The sequence below is a fragment of the Danio rerio genome, chromosome 2 (assembly GCF_049306965.1).
Source record: "Danio rerio strain Tuebingen ecotype United States chromosome 2, GRCz12tu, whole genome shotgun sequence".
Lineage (NCBI taxonomy): Eukaryota > Metazoa > Chordata > Actinopteri > Cypriniformes > Danionidae > Danio > Danio rerio.
In genome coordinates this window covers 17,583,815-17,602,075 of record NC_133177.1, presented here as the reverse complement: position 1 = coordinate 17,602,075, position 18,261 = coordinate 17,583,815, and the positions used below count along the sequence as shown (strand labels likewise).

At 37.2% G+C, this 18,261-nt stretch overlaps 1 protein-coding gene across 2 annotated transcripts in view; it reads right to left on the bottom strand.

Moving 5' to 3' along the window:
- Window positions 1-18,261, bottom strand: part of abca4b (ATP-binding cassette, sub-family A (ABC1), member 4b) — a 91,686-nt gene that overhangs the window by 57,718 nt on the left and 15,707 nt on the right. For both annotated transcript variants that reach the window (XM_021467019.3, XM_005163328.5), the window contains exons 6-8: window positions 14,428-14,555; window positions 12,027-12,224; window positions 6,424-6,513 (exon numbers count right to left, since the gene is read on the bottom strand). In XM_021467019.3, coding sequence (XP_021322694.1) covers window positions 6,424-6,513; window positions 12,027-12,224; window positions 14,428-14,555 — 416 coding nt within the window. The remainder of the gene's footprint in view (window positions 1-6,423; window positions 6,514-12,026; window positions 12,225-14,427; window positions 14,556-18,261) is intronic.

The following is an 18,261-nucleotide window of genomic DNA, read 5'->3' as shown; positions in this document are numbered from 1 at the left end:
TTTGTCATTCTCTCAAACTTGCATAATATACTAGATGAACAACAACAAAAAGAGCTGTCATTCTTCCTAAGAATAAACATAAACTTTGTTTACTTAGTCGCTTGTTTATGTCACCTACTTGGTTGTCTGAACCTCTCCACGTAGGCCAAGATCTTCAGTCTGCCAAAACTATTTAAAACACACGTGACAACTTAAAGACGAAACTCCCAGAAGAGGATATCCTTAAATAAACTCTTATTCACAGTTAAGGCTGAATCTGGCATAGTGTAAATAAGGTGAGAAGAGGGTTTGCAAAAATCCGATTTGAATTGAAGACACATTAACAAATTTATCTTCCAAGATACATTGCAAGAAATAAACTCAGAAGGTATAAATGCAAAATTGGAAGGTATGAATTCAAAATTTGCTCAAATTTGAATACTTTAAAGTCATAATTGTGAGATGTAGACAGAAATATGAAGTGGGATTGTAAAAATGGCAGTGATTCCAGGGGAAAAAAGTAAAAAATGCTACGGTTAAAATATGTAACCTGGTTAATAGTAAGTTTACTGAATATTATGTGATTACACAAGTTCTAATGACAATTGTGCAAGAGAGGCGTTGTTTATTGTTGACTCATTTGAGAGCAGATATTAAAGTATAGTGTGCAGTCACTAATGGAAAGAGTTAAAAATCCGCAAAAGATTCTGTAAAACTGGAAATTGTGCAGGACATGGAGGATTTTTTCTTAACAACAGAAGCAGCTTAACTGTTCAAATCATATGAGACTCATGAACAACCATCACAAAGCAGAAGAACGCTCTTATATCATCAGGTAACCACATCAAATCAAGGGTATACAAACTGGTAACTTTACAATAAGGTTCATTAGTTAATGCATTAACATGAACTAATCATGAACAACACATGTACAGCATTTATTAATCATAATTGAACATTTACTAATGCAATATTAACATCCAAGTCCATGCTTAACATTAGTTAATGCACCATGAGTTAACATGAACTAACAATGAACTACTGTATTTTCATTAACTAACGTTAACTAGCATGAACAAATACTGTAGTAAATGTATTGTTCATTGTTTGTTCAGGTTAGTAAATGCATTAACATTAACTAATGAACCTTATTGTAAAGTGTGACCTGCAAACTTTTGCAGGGGGGTAGTTTAATCATTTCAGCTACAGTACACTCAAAACTGACTTGCTGTTTGTTCAAACTACTTGATTATAAAATGAGTTGAAACAGCACAACACAAGTTTTTGGGGACAACAAAATTATTTTATGATCAATCCAAGTTAATGGTGCAGTAGGTGATTGTCTTAAGAAACATTTTTGTTGTGCTGGTTGAAAGTCTCTTCACATTCCAATAGTAATTATCAAAGTAAATGATCTAAATGCATTTATATATATTTAATGGACCTTTTACAGCATGGATAATGTAGATTTTTATTTAGTTTAACAACAAAACATCAGTGCTATTCCACCTAGCCGGTGTTACAGAGCTGAAGTTGGTTTTATATTCACATTGCCTCATTTTTGAACAATGACAATCTGTGACGCACCGCCTAAATTGTTTACCATGCTACTCTGATTTTTCGGTCAGAAATAGCATGCAGTTATGGCTAAGTAATAAGTGTAATTCCTGCACCTCGCCGGCCAAACACTAAGCATGCATTAGTGGCTTTAGGACAAAGTGCATGAGTGAGACATGCATGAAATATTGCACATTATGATAAGTTTTGCTTGCTTCCCAACTAAAAATATGCTCAGACAGTTTCTTATGCAGAATTGTAGTTTTGTAAAACATAAAGATTTCTAACTGGCGAATGACATCATCTAGTGTGTCTCTGTTATCTTTAATGTGCTAATTTGTGATTTCAAGAGGCGTGCCTTTGGACGGCAGGGGAGGAATTGTGTTTTAAAGGTATTTTGGCAGATCACCTACTGCACCTTTAACTTAATTTATTTTTGTTGTGACAACATGAAGGAATTGTGTGAAACCCTGCATTTTTAGTGTACATTTTTGACTTGTGAAATATTTGTAAACATCTAAAATACCTTACTCAGGACAGTATTAAATAAACAATAACATGCAATTCCCTACCTTTTAACAGACTCTCCAATGAATATGCAAACTTTCAAATACAACTGTACACTAAACAATTCAGGGTTCCACACAATTCCTTCTTGTCGTCCAAACACAAAGTTATTAAGTTTATATTATAAATAAGTAGATTGAACAAGCATCAAAAGTAATTTTTTGAATTTACAGATATGGTTACTAAAAATGTGCGTTTCTTCACGCACTTTACTGCTATTTGTCACGCGCAGTCACGCATAGTACTGCAGCTGCAAAGACCTTTTCATAAATAAAAAAAAACATTTTTGTGCTTAACGCAATAGCCACCAGGTGGTGCAAGGAACAACCGCTTTTCCATTGATTCAGTTGTCATGCGTGTTTAGATGCATGTAATTGTTTGTGAAAGACCGGGCAAAAGAGAGCTCAATTCAGCTACGTCGATGCCTCAAGCGACTAGGTTACTTTCTTTCTTTATTTTGGAGATAATGTAAACATATTTGTATTCACATAGCAAAGGAGCAGGTGTTTGTTTTTTTTATCAACAACTCATGGTGTGATGAGAGGAACATACACCCTGTTCTCCTGATCTGTAATACCTTATGCTTCAGTGTTGACCATACTGGCTACCAATAGATTTCACAGCGGTTATCATTACAGCTGTCTACATCCACCCCTGAAGCCAATACAGAGCAGGCATTTAGGTAACTGTATGGGAGCATAAGTGAGTAGGAAACCGCATACCTGGAGGCAGCGTTTATTCTTACAGGGGATTTTAACAAGGCCATTCTCAGGAAAATCGCTCTAAAATACTATCAACACATCAACACAAACACGCGTAGTGATTGGATTTTGAACCATTGCTATTCCCCGTTCTGGGACACATACAAATCCCTCCCACGCACACTGTTTGGCAAATCAGATCACTCTTCTGTTCTGCTCTTGCCTGCTTACAGGCAGAAACTGAAACGGGAACCACCTACCCTCAGGGCGTTTCAGAGCTGAACGAACCAATCAGATTCCATACTTTAAGATCACACAGACTGAGATATGTTCTAGGCAGCGTGGGATGACAACATTGACGTGTACTCAGACACCGTCACATGCTTCATCAGGACATGCATAGAAGACGTGGTCCCAACAAAAATTGTCCATATCTACCCCAATCAAAAGCCATGGATCAATGGCGAAGTTCGGGGTTGAAGGGTCAATTTAACACCAATGCAAGGAGCATGTGGCAGGGCTTAATTCCATAACAGACTTTAAAAGTAACAAACACGCCACTGTAAACATTGCTGCGTCTCTCCCGGACGAGCTTACCTCATTCTACGCCCGATTTGAAGCCCAGGACAGCGCGCACACACTGCGCGCTCCCGCGGCCGAAACCGAAACCACCAGCACACTCTTTGTTTCTGTAGGAGATCTTTCCATCGCATGAACATCCGGAAAGCTACGTGCCCATATGGCATCCCTGGATTTGTACTTAAAGCATGCGCACACCAGCTAGCGGGGGTTTTCACGGACATCTTTAACCTCTCACTCTCTCGGTCTGTGGTTCCCACATGCTTTAAAACAGCTACTATTGTGCCCATACCGAAATCAGCTAAAGCCACATGCTTGAATGACTGGCGTCCAGTTGCTTTGACACTCATCTTCAGCAAGTGCATTGAGAAGCTGATTAAAAAGCACATCTGCTCTGTACTGCTCGCTCACACTGACCCTCTGCAATTTGCATACAGGAATAACTGCTCCACTGATGATGCGATTGCTTTCACCTTGCACACTGCTCTGTCTCACCTGGAAAACAAAAACACTTATGTGAGAAGGCTGTTTGTGGACTACAGCTCAGCATTCAACACCATAGTGCCTGCCAAGCCGGTGGTGAAGCTCCAGGATCTGGATCTACACAGCTCGCTATGCAACTGGCTCCTGGACTTCCTGTCAAGCAGATGCCAGGTGGTCAGAACGAACAACATTACATTATCCACACTCATCCTCAACACTGGTGTTCCACAGGGCTTTGTTCTCAGCCCTCTCCTGTGCTCCCTGTACACACATGACTGTACAGCCAAACACAGCTCCAACGTCATGGTTAAATTTGCTGATGACACAATGGTGGTGGGCCTAATCACTGATAATGATGAGATGGCCTACAGAGGAAGTGCACACTCTGATGCAGTTGTGTGAGGAAAACCAACTCTCACTCAACATCAGCAAAACCAAGGAGCTGGTGGTGGATTTCAGGAGAGAGAAGAGAGAACACACCCCCATCACCATCAACAGGACACCAGTGAAGAGAGTCAGCACTTTCAAGTTTTGTGGAGTACACATCGCTGAGGATTTGACATGAACTGCTCACACAGACACAGTGCTAAGGAAGGCACAAAACTGCCTTTTCTTCCTCAGGCGTCTCAGGAGATTTGGAATGAGCCCTCACATCCTCCGCTCGTTCTACACCTGCACTGTGAAGAGGATTCTGTCTGGCTGTATCACCGCCTGGTATGGAAATAGCACCAGCAGCAATCGCAAAGGCCTACATAGAATTCTGCGAACTGTTGGACGCATAGTTGGAGATGAGCTTTCCTCCCTCCAGGACATTTACACTAGGCGGTGCATGAGGATAGCCAAGAGAATTATCAGCGACTCCAGCTAACCAAGACATAGACTTTTCTCTACGCTAGCCTCAGGCAGACGGTTCTGCAGCATCCGGTCACGCACTAGCTGGCTGATGGAAAGTTTCTTTCCTCAGACTATCAGGCTGATGAACACTTAACACACCTCAAACAGACTATTCCATACACTCACTGCGCACAATTGTAGCATGTACTGCACTTTAACTAATCCATACTTGAAACAATACGCTGTCAATTTTACATTGTCCTGTTTTTTTTTTGTTTTTTTTTTGCTTTTTTTAGGAATATGCTGTTGTATTTTGCACTGTCGTTATATTTGCACTGTCTGTTTTTTGCACTTTGTATTTTGTACTTTTATTTTGTTTGCACCATCTATATTTTGCACTGTCAATGTATTTGCACTGTATTTTGTATTTGCATCTGTATTTTTGTACTGTCTGGAGCCAGCACCTAGGCTTTTCACTCATCATAGCAGCTGATGATGTGACAATAAAAGTGATTTTTTTTATCTGATCTGATTTGAATACATTAGAAAGACATAAAACTTTACAAATTACGTGTCCACTTTTGAGAGCTCAACACAATTTCATAGATCTAGATAAAACAGCCCAAGCTTTATTGAAATCATTTAAAGATATATAATTATCAGATACAATAAAAACATTAACCAAAACCAATATAAAACAAACAAAAGCTATGACGATTTAGGAATATACAGTATAATTAAATTAAACAAACTGTTTTAGGCCATTTAGAACTTTAGTTTTACAAAGTCCTATCTAAAAACAATTTGAGATATTTTCAAAAAACAATAAACAACAAAATGTATCATAATTGTATTTTTTTAAAATAAATATTATTTATAAAGTATTTGTGTACGATAATATTAATCAAACAGAGCTTTTCTTTTTTTCTTTTTTTCTTTTTTCTTTTTATTTTTTTACAAACGGATTGGGAAAACTGCAGGTAAAAATGTGTATCCCACTGTGGAAAGTTTTCTAACATTTGATGTTATTTTTTATAATGTAAAGGGAAATGTGTTTGGCAGAATTCCTGCAAGAAACAAATATCCTCACAGCTGCTACACTCATTTTTTTGTCTCCAGCAAACACTACTCTATATCAAAACACAAGTATCTTATTGAACGTGTGATTCGGCACTTGCTCTGTACCTCATGAACTTTAATGTACACTAAGATAAGTCACAATAAGTCAAACCAGGTCAAGAGAAGTTTAGATTTCCATAGAGGCTTTAAGTATGAGGAATGAGTCACTGCTCAACCATTCATATGCATTCATACATGCAGACCCACGCAGCGCAGATGGATTTAGTGATGGTGATAGCATTAGTTGGCCAGGCTTTCTTTCACCCAAGCAAAAGGGAAAGAAACGCACTCCACCTACAGGATGTGACCTCAGTGGAATGTCCTTTCGACATAATAGTGAAACAGGAGTGATGAAATGCACACATGTACACACATGAACTGATCACACACATACAGTACACGCCTGCCGCCCTTTTAAAAAACACAGATTTCTGTGATTTAATTCATACAGTTGAGAGGAAAAACTGATCAGACACATACACACACTTTCCGAGCATCTCTCTTGGAAGTTTCTAAACAGCTGAAGGGAAGTGAAGGCTTCCTGGATGCTAAAATAAGGGTCTTGAGATGGGGAGAGGAACTGAGTTTTCTCAAGCAGTAATACCTCCTGAAGCTTGTCGGACACTGCTGACAACACTCGACCCCAGAACTGCAGGTCTATCCCAGTGGAGTGGCTGTCCAAGACCATGGGCATCTAAACACACAGAGGAAAACAGAGATGTTTGGAGGTAAACACAGTGCATATTGAGGTGACCCACTTAATGACTAATTAGGATTAAGCTATGTAGATAAATAAGGGATTTAACATATTCTTAGGATAGAATCATATATAGCATCTTCATTGACAATGATTTCTTTTATTGTGATTATAAAAAAGTCTTGTAATAACTGCATTATTAATGCAATTAGTATTTTAGTACAGTACACATTTATGCTTTTTTTACTATTTGTATGTAACTGTTTGATGTTAAGCTACATAAAATTTAATATTTGGGGTCCCAAAAATGATAACTTTGTGTTAAGAAAACAACATATTTTTTTTGCCCCTGTGTCACTGACTGAAAAATAATACATCCGTTGGTGCCAACAGCCTAGTGGTTAGTTCGTCAACACATAGCACTGATGTGCTTGTGGCAACCTGAGTTCAATTCCTGGGTCAAGGTGCTTTGCCGATCCTCTCTTCCCCATACTTTCCTGTTCATACATCTCCATTGTCCTATCAATAAAGGTGAAAACCCCTAAACAATAATTATTATAAACATCTAAAACTTGAATAAACGTTCTGCAAAATGCTTTTGTTATTTAGATTTTTTTGTCTCATTTCTAGTCCACATATCCACAAATTCTTGATTCTAGAAGCTTTTTCTAAAAGAGTAAACAATATTGCCTTGTTTTGAGAAATAACCTCAAAAGAATCTCCCAATGGGGTAAGCAAAATAAATTTATTTTAAAATTATCAAACAGCAACTAAAAACAAATGCTTTCCCTATTGGCAGATTATTTAGCCTGTTTTAAGGCAGGGATGCCCAGACTCGGTCCAGGAGGGCCGATATCCTGCAAAGTTTAGCTTCAACCTCAATTAGACACACCTGGCCAAGCTAATGAAGCTCTTGCTAGGCTTCAAAGAAACATCGAGGCAGGTGTGTTGAGGTGATTTGGAGCTAAAATCTGCAGAACCCGGCCTTCCAGGCCCTGTTTTAAGGAAACAAAAATCCGTCACACTTTACAATAATGTTCATTAGTTAATGTAATGAATACATTTACTAACATGACATTGTTAACTAACATTGTTCATGTTAGTTAAAGTTAGTTAATGAAAATACAGTTGTTCATTGTTAGTTCATGTTAACTCATGGTGCATTAACTAATGTTAACAAGCATGGACTTGGATGTTAATAATGCATTAGTAAATGTTAAATTATGATTAATAAATGTTGTTCATGATTAGTTCATGTTAGTACACTGCAAAAAATGCTTTTCTTGCATAGATTTTTTGTCTTGTTTCTAGTCTAAATTTCTAAAATTTCTTATATCAAGAGGCATTTTCTAGACAAGCAAAACATATTGTCTCGTTTTGAGAAATAATATGCCAATAATAAGTGAGTTTACCCTTAAAACAAGCAAAATAATCTGCCAATGGGGTAAGCAAAATAATCCTGCTTTTTCTTTTGACGTAAGATTATTTTGCTTACCCCATTGGCAGATTATTTTGCTTGTTTTAAGGAAAAACTTACTTATTATTGGCATATTATTTCTCAAAACAAGAAAATATGTTTTGCTTGTCTAGAATATTCTTCTTGATTTAGGAATTTTCAGATATTTGGACTATAGAAACAAGACAAAAAATCTAAGTAAGAAAAGCATTTTTTGCAGTGTAAATGCATTAACTAATGAACATTTTTGTAAAGTGTTACCCAAAAGGCATAGGGCGTACTCAAACTATGTTATCCAAACAGCGCCCAGATCGTTTGAGAAGTGTGAGTGCTCTGAATCGGGTTTAGCCACAGTTCCCTTGGCCGGCCCTGGCCTGCTTGTAAGAGGTGTGCCAGAGCAAGGTTCACGTGGGCTCACTTATATGCTTATAGTGTGAGTGCAAGGTGCACCTGAGCCCGAAACTGAAGATGAGAGGTGACTTTTAAGGGACTGTTTCATATGGATTTATTAATCATTCTTATTATTCAATGAACACAAACTGTCTTAGATTATTAAAGACGCAAACCCCTCACTGCACCACAGCAGCACTTTTAGCAAACCTCCTAATTCCTGCAGCTCGAGGACTTTATGATTGTTTATGAGCATCAATAGTGGGCTCATCTTTTTGGCAAAATAATTGTCTGCGCATCACTGCATATCAAACGACTAAAACAATTTAACTGAAGAAATCTCAACTGTGCTGAGCGAGAGCGCTTACTGAACAGTGCAGCATTAATGACGTAAACGTGCTCAGGCCCGTATGTAAGGGAGGGAGGGAGGACAAGTGTGGTTTGGCCCGGTTCAAGGCAACTGTACATAGTGTGAGTACACCCTTAATTTGACATTTTTTTTTCTGAAAACAAAACAATGATTTTTGCTTTTCTAGAAAATGCTTCTAGATTTAAGGATATTTTGATATTTGGACTAGAAATACGACCAAAACCAAGAAAAGCATATTTGCAGCGTAAGTACAGTATAAAAGAAAATCAACATATTAAGGTGACCCATTCTTTGTCACATCCAGTAAAACAAATCATAGATTGATGATTTTTACCAAATAATGATTTATTTTTTAATTAACGTGTACACAGTCTTAAACATTTTTTTATTAATTATAAGTTTATTTAGATCATCATTTGCTATACCATAAGGCACTGCTAGTCTTGGGTCCCAACACTTAAAATGCAAAATTTGTATTATTATTTTATTATTTACAATTGAATATTAAAATAAATACATTTAAATTATTATTTTAATACATACACAAAAAACAATTTAATACATTCATTTATCTCAACTCTTGACCATATATACATTACTTTACATTTCATGAACACACACATTTATTTACATGATAACAGCATTCTGTGTTTTTTGGTTTTAAATATTATACCATTCAATCGTATACAGTTGAAGTCAGAATTATTAGCCCCCCTTTGAATTTTTTTTCTTTTTTAAATATTTCTCAAATGATGTTTAACAGAGCAAGGAAATTTTCACAGTGTGTCTGATAATATTCTTTCTTCTGGAGAAAGTGTTATTTGTTTTATTTCAGCTAGAATAAAAGCAGTTTTTAATTTTTTTAAACACTATTTTAAGAACAACATTTTTATCCCCTTTAAGCTATATATTTTTTCGATAGTCTACAGAACAAACCATCGTTATACAATAACTTGCCTAATTACCCTAGCCTGCCGAGTTCACCTAATAAACCTTACTTAAGCCTTTGAATGTCACTTTAAGCTGTATAGAAGTGTCTTGAAAAATATCTAGTCAAAAATTATTTACTGTCATCATGGCAAAGATAAAATAAATCAGTTATTAAAAATTAGTTATTAAAACTATTATGTTTAGAATTGTGTAGAAAAAATCTTCTCTCTGTTAAACTGAAATTAGATGGAAAAGGGGGGGCTAATAATTCATAATATTCAGACTTCAACTGTATAATGCATGCACATATAACAGTATACAGGCATGTAATATTATTTCAAATCAAATAAATGCTCAATGCCCAGCTAAACACTGCACTTTCTGTCTTGTGGACATTAGATGTGGTGGTCTGTTGCACTGCAATACACTTTTTGCTTCCATTCATATGCATGCAAATGACCGAGTCCGAAAATACAAGCTAGTGCCATTGACTTAAAAAGATAGTTTTTCAACTCCGGTAAATTCAAAAAAGCACTGTTCACTTAGGCAAGGACGTTCCGAAGTTTTTCAAAAAAAAAAAAAAAACAATCACACATCCATTCCAAACTACTGATAAATTATGGCATTATTAACCAGAAATTAGCTCTAAATGAGTTGCTTTGTTTCAAAGACATGCAACGGCAGAAGCACAAACTGCAGCATTCACACATTTGACTACATTACAAATTCGAATGGATAAGTGAATGGATGAGTATTGTAAACAACTTCGATCCAAACATATTGAGGAACACTTCTACATGTCGAGATGTACATAATATGTGTGTGTGTGTGTACTGGCGCTCACTGGAGCATTGCTCGACGTGCACGTGTCAAGCAACTGAAGCAGAGCTCGAAGGTAAACAAACAGCGGTTTATCATAAGCATTTCATCAATATTTTTTTACACTGTTGACATTAAAAAGGAACATAGAAACGTTATCTGACTAACATCTAACAGATAAATGTGTCTCGAAAAATATTCAAAGGCTTTTATTTTTATAAACAGAACATATGTGAATGTGTCTGAGAGTTCTTATTGGCTGGAATACACATCTTACGTCAGCGTGCGCTAACTATGAACAAATTTAAAATTTCTGGCAAATTTCCTTCTGCGTTCACACAGTGCAGCTTTCTGACCAATTACCGGTAATGTTGCACCTTCTCTTTCTGGAATACCTGAATACCTGAATTTTACCGAGTTTACCAATATTTTCAAAAAGGGTTCGTTCACACATGATCCCTTTCAAGAAAATTGTCGGTAATTTTCCGAAAAGGTATGTATGTGTGAAAGGGGCTAATGACAGAATTTTCATTTTTTGGGTGAACTACCATTTCATTAGCTGCAAGTTGACAAGTGTAAAGAGAATAAAATTGTGCTAAAAACGCCTAACCTAAGCAATAAGAAACAACTGAAAAAAAGCACAAATATACATAATAAATAAACTTTTTTTTAAAGAAACTACTACTGATATAGCATGACTTTAATGTCTGGAAGACATGTAGACCTTTCAAAATGCCATGATATTCCACAAATTCCATGAAAATAAACACATTCTCAAAACCTTAACATCATCACAAGATACAGAAAAGCTTCCTGAAGATCAGTGTGTGCCACCACAGCAGTCCTCATCAGTGGAGGGAGTGTCTTCCTTAATCTCATTAGTAAATGAGGCCAAGTGGTGTGTCATCATGCTAACACTACCATCTGCTTCAACCTAACCCTGGCTGAACTTTACAGGTACATTGAGAGAGAGAGAGAGAGAGAGAGAGAGAGAGAGAGAGAGAGAGACAGACTAAGAAAGAGAAAGCTGATAAGTAGTCGTTTCAGCAGTGGTATTCATAGGCCTCCTAAAATCTAACAACAGGTAAGTAGGTCTGGCTCATGATCCACATTCTCAGTTTAGTGCGACACCTGCGAACACTTGAAGTGTTTAGAGCAGCTTTCCTATAATTCCAGAGCGTGTGACACGTCATGTGACATCCACACAGCTTCTGTGTACTGCAATCTATATTTAACATTGACTTGTAAATTTCTGTTGATTCTCAGCTAAATATTTTCAAACTGTTTAAAATGTTGAAATTTCTCTAAAACTAAACATGCTAAATCAGGCAAACAGAGTCAGTATAAAGTCAGAAGCTCTTTGCGGAGACCAGATAAGAAATCTTTGGGATCTGGTTATTGTTTAGAGTTACTTGTTTGGTGTGCACCAAAGATTGCACCGTTCGCTCTTATTTAAAGAAAAAACCTTCCACGTGTAAACACAGTGTAAACATTAGTGTAAAATTACATTAAAAGTGCATGTACAGTAAAAGAGTGATGACTCACCAGTCGGAAGAGCTTGAAGAAGTCTATGTTGGCGTAGAGCACATCTTCGATCCTCTGCAGCCTGTGTTGTGAAAGCGCACACATGGCATTTTGGACTCCATACATCCCTCCACGACTGGGGAAAATAAGAAACTGCTCCAGAAGAGCCTGACTGCAGGCAATCTCCTTCAGTGTCAGGTCTGGGACTCCATACGCAAACTGGAAATAGAGATTTTTAGACACATTTCAGCATGTATTGCAGAAATCAAAGCTTTATTGTTAATTTATAATATTGCTTAGGGGTTTTACCTTTTTTCAACATAATAATATTAATAACTAATTCCTAATGACTCATTGATTTCATGATGACAATACAAAACATGTTGCTAGTTATTTAGCAAATTTCGTTTCGTCTTATATTGCAATGTAAAGGCTTAACTAGCTTACTTAGGTTAACTAGGCAAGTTAGGGTAATCAAACAAGTCTTTGGACAAAAAGTGGTTTGTTCTCTAGTCAATCAAAAAAAACCTTCTTAAAGGAGGCTAATAATAATGACCCTAAACGGAATGTAAAAAGCCTTTATTCGAGCCAAAATAAAAGAAACCAGAATTCCTGAGGAGGAAATAGGAAATACTGTGGAAAATGACCCTGCTCTGTAAAACAACACTTGGGAAACATTTGAAAAAGAATTGAAAAATTTCATAGGAGCGTAATAATCAATTATTTTGCCCTCAACTATATGAGATTGTGTTTTTTTTTTTTTTTTTTAAAGAAAAGAAGAATTTGAAAAGGATAAAACCTAAGAAAACAATTATATTTGTGCCTCAAGAAAAGAAAAAAATATCTAATTTGTTATTTTTGCTTCTTAGGATCAAGTAATCTTGCTACAAGAATAAGCAACACAATTGTACTGATATGCCTTTGAAGAAATATCTTCAGCCGAATTATATTTTAGCTAAATGAACTTTATTCCTTTTTATTATTTATATTCTTTACTTAATAATCTTGTCAGGCATATTTATAACAACAATCATTTGATGACATATTTAATTAATTTTTAGAAAAAAGGTTAAAATAGATTATATATATATATATATATATATATATATATATATATATATATATATATATATATATATATATACATACTTTTTGGTTGGGCTAATAATTCTGACTTCAACTGTATATACAGTATATATAGTATATATATATATATATATATATATATATAGAGAGAGAGAGAGAGAGAGAGAGAGAGAGAGAGAGAGAGAGAGAGAGAGATATCATGGTATGGCTGCAAAGTTCTTTTGATTATCACACTAGATTGAGAGTATAGTTTCTAGCCATATTGACCTAGAAATTAGCAACTTGTCTTTATCCATCAGTCTTAGTACATGATGAGACAAGATTTAAATAGAAAAATTATCAAAACTCAAATTTTTTTTTTTAGCATTTTTGGAGTTATGCTGGCGACCCAAAGGTGCAGTAGGTAGTGCTGTTGCCTCACAGCAAGAAAGTCGCTGGTTCGAGCCTTAGCTGGGTCAGTTGGCGTTTCTGTGTGGAGTTTGCATGTTCTGTGTGAAGTTTCCGTGAGATTCCTCCAGGTGCTCTTTTTTTCCCCCACAGTCCAAAGACATGCGGTACAGGTGAATTGGGTAGGCTAAATTGTCCATAGTGTATGAGTGTGGGTGAGTGTGTATGGATGTTTCCCAGAGATGGCTTGCGGCTGGAAGGGCATCCGCTGTCTAAAAATGTGCTGTATAAGTTGGCGGTTCGTTCCGCTGTGGCGACCCCGGATTAATAAAGGGACTAGGCCGAAAAGAAAATGAATGAATGAGTTAATGGTCTAATCGGATTCAAGGATTTATGCTAAGCTAAGCTAAAAATGCTCACGCCAAAACCAGAGATTGGCTGAATGATTTAAAAATGGTAAACTTCAACTGTTTAACTCAAGGTGACTCGTAAAAATTAGCCTTTTTGCCCCAAAAAGTAGAGTGTTCCTTAAATTAATTTTCAAAGTAAGATATCTGTCTTTGACCTCCTATTTTACAATGTATCTCTACACATAGAGGTGCCCTTAGTAAAGTACAGGATCAAAAGCAGCCTACATAAGAGTGCTTGAACCCCTGAGACAATGGGCCCTGTCATAAATCAAGTGGTGTGTGAAAGGCCAGCGTGAAACAAAAGAAAACCGACGTCACGAAGACACTAACATACAACCTCAGGAAGGGCTCTCAGTGACTGTTAAACACCATAAAACACATCACAAACCCACTCGTTTTTGCTGGAAACATCTAGTGAGCTCCCATAGGAGTGTATGAGGATGTGACTGTGTGACAGGATTCTTGTGACAGTGGAAGCTGTTAAACTATTGACAAAAACAACAAGAAGCAGCTATTGTGCTTTAAATGAAAAAACGTACCTGCTCCACCCGAATCTGTGCATTAGTGAGATCGTGCACAACACCTTCTGAAAGCCTCGCGTCTCGCAGTAGGAATGCTGTTAAAGTCTCATCGTCTTTCAGTATGTCCTCCACCTTCAGCCCTTTACCTGACAGAACGAAGAAAAATGACATGAAGGGCAAAATATGATTATTAAGCAATAATAAAAAAATGTTTTTTAACGCATATGTGTTGTTAATTTTAACTCAATTAACTTATGTTTACCAGTGAGTTAACCTTAGGTTAATTGTGCTTTCTAAGTAAAAAACTACTAATGACACAACTTTGTATCACCAATTTAATGGCCTGCTGTCTATTGATCCTACTTAAAAATCTTTTGAGGCATATTTGAAAGAGGGATCATTTGATGATTTAAAAAATTCTAATTCATCTGTTGAATTACAGTGCATCCAGAAAGTATTCCTAATGCTTCACCTTTTCCACATTTTTTATGTTACAGCCTTATTTCAAAATGGAATTAATTAATTTATTTCCTCAAAATTCTACACACATTAGCCCATAATGACAATGTGAAAAAGGGTTTTTGAAGTTGTTGCAAATGTATTCAAAATAAAATCACATGTACATCAGTATTCACATCCTTTGCTCAATACATTGTTGATGCACCTTTGTCAGCAATTACAGCCTCAAGTCTTTTTGAATATGATGCCACAAGCTTGGCACACCTGTCTTTAGAAATTTTTGCCCAGTCTTCTTTGCAGTACCTCTCAAGCTCTATCAGGTTGGATGGAAAGTGACAGTGTACATTCATTTTCATATCTCTCCAGAGATGTTCAAAAGGATTTAGGTCTGGGCTCTGGCTGGGTCACTCCAAGGACATGCACTGAGTTGTTGTGAAGGCACTCCATTGATATTTTGGCGGTTTGCTTTGGGTCATTGTCCTGCTAGAAGATGAACCGGCACTCTCAAGCAGGTTTTCATTCAGGATGTCTCTGTAGATTGCTGCATTCATCTTTCCCTCTATCCTGACAAGTCTTCCAGGTCCTCCTGCTTAAAAACATCACCACAGCATGATGCTGCCACCACCATGCTTCACTGCAGGGATGGTATTAGCCTGGTGATGAGCGGTGCCTGGTTTTCTCCAAACGTGACGCCTAGCATTCACTCCAAAGAGTTCAATTTTATTCTTATCAGACCAGAGAATTTTGTTTCTTATAGTCTGAGAGTCCTTCAGATGCCTTTTGGCAAATTCCAGGCAGGGAGTGGCTTCTGTTTGGCCACTCTACCAAACAGGCCTGATTGGTGGATTGCTGCACAGATGGTTGTCTTTCTGTAAGGTCCTCCTCCCTCCACAGAAGAATGCTAAAGCTCAGACATATTGACCATCGGGTTATTGATTACCTCCCTGACTAAGGCCCTACTCCCTGATCACTCTAGAAAGAGTCCTGGTGGTTCGAAACATCTTCCACTTATGGATGGTTGAGACCACTGTGCTCATTGGAACTTTCAGAGCGGCAGACATTTTTTTGTAACCTTCCCCAGCCTTATGCCTTGAGAAAATCCTGTCTCGGAGGTCTACAGACAATTCCTTTGTCTTCATGCTTGGTTTGTGCTTTGACATGCTCTGTCAACTCTGGGACCTTATATAAACAGGTTTATTGCTCTTCAAATCATGTCCAATCAACTGAATTTATCACAGGTCACCTCAAATGAAGCTGCTGAAACATCAAGCATGATCAGTGGAAACAGAATGTACCTGAGCTCAATTTAGAGCTTTACTGTAAAGGCTGTGAATACTTAAGTACATGTGATTTTTCAGTTTTTTTTTTATTTTTGATTAATTTGTAACATTTATTAATTTTCTTTTCAGCTTAGTTCTTTTACTGATCTGGGGTCGCCGAAATAAACCGCCAACTAATGCAGCATATGTTTTATGCAGCGGATGCCCTTCCAGCTGCAACCCATCTCTGGGAAACATCTATACACACTCATTCACACTCAGACATTACGGACAATTTAGCCTACCCAATTCACCTGTATTGCATGTCTTTGGACTGCAGGGGAAACCAGAACACTCGAAGGAAACCCACGCCAGCGTGGGGAGAACATGCAAACTCTACACAGAAACACCAACTGACCCAGCCAAGGCTCGAACCAGCGACCTTCTTGCTGTGAAGCGACAGCACTACCTACTGCACCACCGTATTGCCGTAATTTGTAACAAATTCAAAAATCTTTTTTCACATTGTCATTATGGGGTATTGTGTGTAGAATTTTGAGAATATAAATTATTTAATCCATTTCAGAATAAGGCTGCAACATAAAAAATGTTAAAAAAGTGAAACGCTGTGTCACGATCACCAGCTATCTGTTGAGATGAGTCAGAAGGCATTGAATCCATTTGCAAGCTTTATTAAAAGCACACATACATACAAACACAAAGGGGCAATCCAGGAGACAGAACGTGGGACAGGCAAAAGTTCAAAGGCAGGCAGATATCTTACTGGTCAGAATAACAGGCTGGAGATCAGGGGCAGGCAGATGTCTTTCGTAATCGTAGAACAAGCACAGGGTCAGAAACACAGATCAGTCCGAAGCAGGGAGTATGGAACGCTCAGAAATGACAGCCAGGCAAATCAAGACTTCGCAATGAACCAGAGCGTGAGTGCGGTATATATACACGGGAGTTGATGAGCTGCACCTGGACCGCAATCAGTGCCAGGTAGCAGGGCTTGTGGGATTTTGAGTCCGTGAGTCGAATTAGAATTCGGACAATGGCTCCCTCTGGTGATGCACAAGAGGATCGGCATCGCCCTCATTTACAACACTATCTAACCACCAAAGATTGCTGGAAAACAATGACACTCACACAAACTACAATCCTGCCTCATAATGGACTACAAATCCAGTCAGGCACCACACACACTACCGGTTCCAGATTGTGACTGATTACACTCTCACAGCTAATGATGCATAATGACTGATTACATACATATATTCGGCTCACTTTGAGATACTCATTGCTGAGTCTTGTTATCTGTTTAGTGACATGACAATGCGTTACCTTTGTCTTGCTTTGCCATGTTTTTGACCCTTGCTTTGTTTGTTTTAAGTGGTCTGCTGCCTGCTGCCTGCCTTGACTAAGACTCTGGATTTCTTTTATACAACTGTTTGCTCTTGCTGATCATTGCTTGCTTGACTATCCTGTTAATAAAACTCTGCGTTTGGATTCTCAACTCCACTGTCAGCGTCACATCACCATTACAGACTGCAGAGAGAGAATTTAAATTGACAACTCTCAAAGGGTTTTAACAGTTTACCAAATAGATAATTATTGATTTGTAAGAATCAGGTTATAATTATGTGAAGCATATTATAATTACTTTATGCACTGTAAAAAATCCACACAATTACTTTATGTTGTCTCAACTCAAATCAATTAAGTTCACTTGATTGTTTTTTTTTTTAGTGGATTGAACATAAAACAATTAAGCTTCCCCCTAAAAAATCATTTTAAATATGTATTTTGAACAAGAAGCAAAAGTAATTTTTTGAGTGTACTTCAAGGCTGTACTTTTGTATTTTTACTCAAATGTAATTGCATATACAACAGGGGAAATAAGTATTGAACACGTTACCAATCTTAAGAAACATATTTCTAAAGGTGACATGAAGATTTTCTCAGATGTGTAATAAAATGAAGTAAAGCAGGGACAAAGGATTGAACACATGAAGAAAGAGGTGTAAAAAGACAGTGAAAGCCCAGAGAGCAGCTGAAATCTCTCAGTAGCTCTTCAGCAACCCTCTGCCATTGGTCATTGTAAATTAATATCAGCTTCTTTAGTCCAACATCT